The sequence below is a fragment of the Toxorhynchites rutilus genome, chromosome 1 (assembly GCF_029784135.1).
Source record: "Toxorhynchites rutilus septentrionalis strain SRP chromosome 1, ASM2978413v1, whole genome shotgun sequence".
In the NCBI taxonomy this organism is placed as follows: Eukaryota; Metazoa; Arthropoda; class Insecta; order Diptera; family Culicidae; genus Toxorhynchites; species Toxorhynchites rutilus.
This window is the reverse complement of record NC_073744.1, coordinates 104,205,676-104,210,216: the sequence shown is the minus strand read 5'-3', so window position 1 is coordinate 104,210,216 and position 4,541 is coordinate 104,205,676. Positions and strand designations below refer to the sequence as shown.

General features: G+C 44.5%; 1 protein-coding gene across 1 annotated transcript; it reads left to right on the top strand.

Moving 5' to 3' along the window:
• The first annotated feature begins 224 nt into the window (after window positions 1–224).
• LOC129761259 (uncharacterized) lies at window positions 225–3,167 on the top strand. The gene has a single exon (XM_055758973.1). It carries the CDS (start codon window positions 225–227, stop codon window positions 3,165–3,167), a length of 2,943 nt encoding a protein of 980 aa, XP_055614948.1.
• Window positions 3,168–4,541: the final 1,374 nt, after the last annotated feature.

Here is a 4,541-nt window from a genome sequence, read left to right as displayed (position 1 = left end):
TGGTTCCAGTCACAGCTGAAGAATTCTGCAAAATAAAATATTTCATACCACACTCGTGTGTGGTAAAACCAGATTCGACTTCAACGAAACTACGAGTAGTTTTCGACGCTAGCGCAAAGACATTGAGCGGAATTTCTTTAAACGACATTCAGGTTGTAGGACCGACAATTCAGAGAGAGCTATTCGACTTGCTCATTGATTTCAAAACTCATGACAAAGTACTAATGGCAGACATCGCGAAGATGTACAGACAAATTTTGATTTCGCAACCTGACACGTGGTTGCAATGTATATTATGGCGTAAACACTCAAATGAACCACTGCGCGCATACAGATTGTTAACCGTTACGTACGGTGAAGCTTCATCATCATTTTTAGCGTGCAGAGCTTTGTACGAAGCTGCAGAAGATTATCGAACAATCAACTCGAAGATCACCGAAGCCATACAACAGTCATTCTATGTTAATAATTTAATGATTGGAGCAGCGTCCACTGAAGAATTAATCGAATTGAAACATGGCGTGGAAGACGCTTTGCTACGCCACTGTTTCCCATTACGAAAATGGGCCTCAAATGACACCAAAGTACTAGAAGGTATCCCAGAGCGGGATCTGGAACCTCTGATCCATGTTGGAGATCAGGATATTATCAAGACGTTAGGTGTAGGCTGGAACCCCATGAGAGACGTGTTCCAGTTTATAGCCCCTAGTAACGAAGGCGAAGAATCGAAAACGCTTACGAAGAGACAGATGGTCTCAAAGATACTGAGATTATACGATCCGATTGGATTGATCCAGCCGGTGATCATCACGGCAAAAATAATTATGCAACAGTTGTGGACGCTCAATTTAATAGCCGATCTAAGCAAGATAGAAATTCCACGAATGACAATGCCAAGCCGAACAATCGTCTTGGATATACATGGATTTTGTGACGCATCAGTGAAAGCGTATGGATGTGTCATTTATGTACACTCGATTGATATGAAGGGTGAGGAACGCACCAATTTATTGTGCTCTAAATCGAGAGTAGCACCAATCAAGAAAGTTACGTTACCCCGCTTAGAACTCTTAGCGGCAGTATTGCTGGCAGAGCTTGTTGCCAGAGTAAAAGACACTCTGAAAAAGCGAATTACATCGGAACACTATTACAGTGACTCACAAGTGGTTTTAAGTTGGATAAAGTCGACGAATCCCCGCTGGGGGATATTCATTCAAAACAGAGTTGATAGAATACATACATTCACGAATCCAGAAAACTGGAAATATGTATCCACGAAGGAGAATCCTGCTGATATGGTCTCTAGAGGAGTCCCAGTCAGGATGCTAATAGAAACGAAGCTAGACTTCTGGTTATATGGACCAGACCACATTCAAGCCAGGGAAAAATACCCGCACTCAGGTTACAAATACGATTCAGCCGCGGATCAAGAAAAGGTGAAAAAACCAAAGGCCCTACTCATAGCCACCATAGGAAAAGAGTGTAACGATTACATCTCTGAATATCCGTACCACAATTCTTACGAGAGAACGATAAGGCATTTTGCATGGATAAATCGAGCAAAACGTAACATGAGAAAAACGGACGACATCTCTTACGAGAAGAAAACAGGTCCACTCACTACTGAGGAAGTGGAAGAAGGGCTGTTGCTAACAGTCAAAATTATGCAAGCCACCATCTACCCAAATGAGGTGGCACTAATAATGAAATCTGGAGAGGTACCGTCGAAAGGACCTTTTCAGCACTTGAATGCTTACGCAAAAGACGGCGTAATATACGTAAAGGGCAGACTTCAGAACGCTGAGACGTCTGCATTTCAGAACGATCCAATCTTGCTCCCGAAATCACATCCATTCACAAGAGTCATTATACGAAATATTCACGAGAAGAGATTTCACGCTGGAACAGATTTGGTGATGAGCGAATTTCGACGGAAATTCTGGATGAGAGACCTCCGAAGAGCAATCCGAGGAGTGATTCAACGTTGTATGTTATGCGCCCGAGCGCGCCCCAAGCGATTGCAACAGCAAATGGGACAATTGCCAGCACCAAGGGTGAACGAATCACCGGCGTTCACTCACACCGGAGTGGATTTATGTGGTCCATTCGAAGTAATCATGAGTTCAAGATCAAAAAGTAAGATAACGGCATACGCATGCATATTCATTTGTTTCGCTACGAAAGCAGTTCACCTGGAAGTCGTCGAAGATCAATCGGCGGCTGCATTCATATCGGCATTGCTCCGATTCACATCAGTCAGAGGAGTTCCCGAAGTCATATACTCAGACAACGGGCGCAATTTCATAGGAGCTAGCAGAGAGCTCAATCACCTACGTAAGATTTACAACGAGGAAGTGTTTCAAAACAAACTTGTTAACGACGCAATGGATCACGGAATACGATTCTCATTCATCCCACCCCGAAGTCCGAACTTCGGCGGACTATGGGAATCAAACATAAAGGTAGCAAAACGACTATTCACCGCAGCGGCAAAAGGAGTCCAGCTGAATATATTGGAACTGCAAACATTGTTTTACCGAGTAGCCGCGATAATGAATTCGCGCCCGCTAACCACTGTTTACACTGCACCAGACTCACCAGTTCCTCTCACACCTGGCCATTTCTTGATAGGACGACCATTACTGGAGGTGCCTATACCTACGCAAGGTGAGGATCGTAGGAACCTCACTACCAGATGGAAACGAATTCAATCGCAGCTCGAGCAATTCTGGAAAAGATGGAGAGATGAGTATCTCCACCAATTACGAAATTATGCCAAGTGGACTAAGCAACAATCGAACGTTGAAGTGGGTCAAGTCGTTTTAATCGGAGACGATCACATCCCCGTAGCGAGATGGCCTATGGGAATTGTTACGCAAATTCATCCTGGAGAAGATGGAATAGTCCGAGTGGCGGTAGTGCGAACCTCCTCCGGAATTTACAAACGCAACGTGCGCACACTTGCTCCTCTACCAGTTGAGGAGCCCATCATTCAACCCATCATAGAAAAATACGATGGCGCGGCCAACAATGAACAGCAACCTCAAGACGAAATGATAGAAATTGAAGATGATCCCCCGCCGCAAGCACCGAGAGAAATTTGGGACGACAGACTACGCCCTCGTCCCAAAGGGGGGAGAAAATGGAAGTGTACAAAATCAGAATAGGAAACGACCCTATCAATCAATGGCCTACGTAGGCATCTGCTGACGACTAAGAAATAATGTTCACACGATGGAGACCTACATCAGCGATTATCGGCCTCCGCGGCGTAATAAAACGCACTACAATGTATGGAACAAAGCGAGTTCCAAGAAATCGTCCGTAATCTAAACACACAATGTTCGGCAGTAACAAAGTGGAGAATTCAATCACCATGCACGATGTCGCGTCCTATTCCGTGGACGGCGCATTTATCGTGGCGATAATAATCGCCATCATCATTTACCACTGGCGGAGGAACGCCAAGCGACTACAACAACTGGAAGGGGCGCAGCGGAGAAACCGCCTGGACCATGCGCGCGCTGTTTGAGCAGACGGCGCAGGACACACATGCGGAGGAGCACATTTTGTGCTTACCAAGCACCAAGTATCAAATGCACACGAAGGCAAGAACATTCGAACCACATCAAACTCTGTAAAAGTAAGAAATAAAATAACCAGTCTAAATCTAACCGCCGAAGTGTCCGTACATTTATCCGAAATCCATGTTGGGCCTTTGCCCAACATTAGTGATTAGCATTATTCAAAAAACACTGTCCAATATTATTCCTAATTCTAGCTTCTTTTGTGTGCTGACAATCCAGTAAAAGGTGACTTACAGAAATGGGGGCCTCGTTGCAAGAGCATTGAGGTTTTTCTTTGTTTCTTTGAAAAAGATATGTATGAGTGGCCTTTGTATGGCCGATTCTAAGACGGGTGAGAAGCCGTCTTTCCTTACTGTTATTTCTGTCATGCCATGGAAGAGTGGTGTTTTTAATTCTTTGAAGAAAAGTTGTTCTACTGTTTCTCCAGGCTATGTCCCAACTTTGGCGAATGCTGTTTTACCCATAGTTTCGCATCAGAGCGAGGAATGGGAATATTAGGGGGTTCTTGTGCTCTGCCTCTACCGGCCAATTTGTCGGCGGCAATATTTCCAGTAATTCCGGTATGACCGGGAACCCAACAGAAGGTAATATTCTTATTAGAAGCAGCCTCTTCTAAAGGGTGTGTCACATCAAATTGCATCACGGAAAAAACGCTGTAGAAATTCGCCCAGTAGACCGATCCTTTTGAAAATTTTAGACAGTAAAATAAAAACTATTATACAACTTTTGGCATTTTCTTTTTATTCATACTTCGAGCCCAAGCCCGTATGCTCGCACCTACCTCTTTACCCCGTCCATAAGGTTCTGTACAACGTCAGGTTGTAGTTTTTTTTTAACAGAAATCCATTTTCTCTTGAAGTCCGCCTCCGATTTGACAACTTTTGGGTTCTTCCGGAGGGCCTGCTTCATAATCGCCCAATATTTCTCTATTGGGCGAAGCTCCGGCGCGTTGGG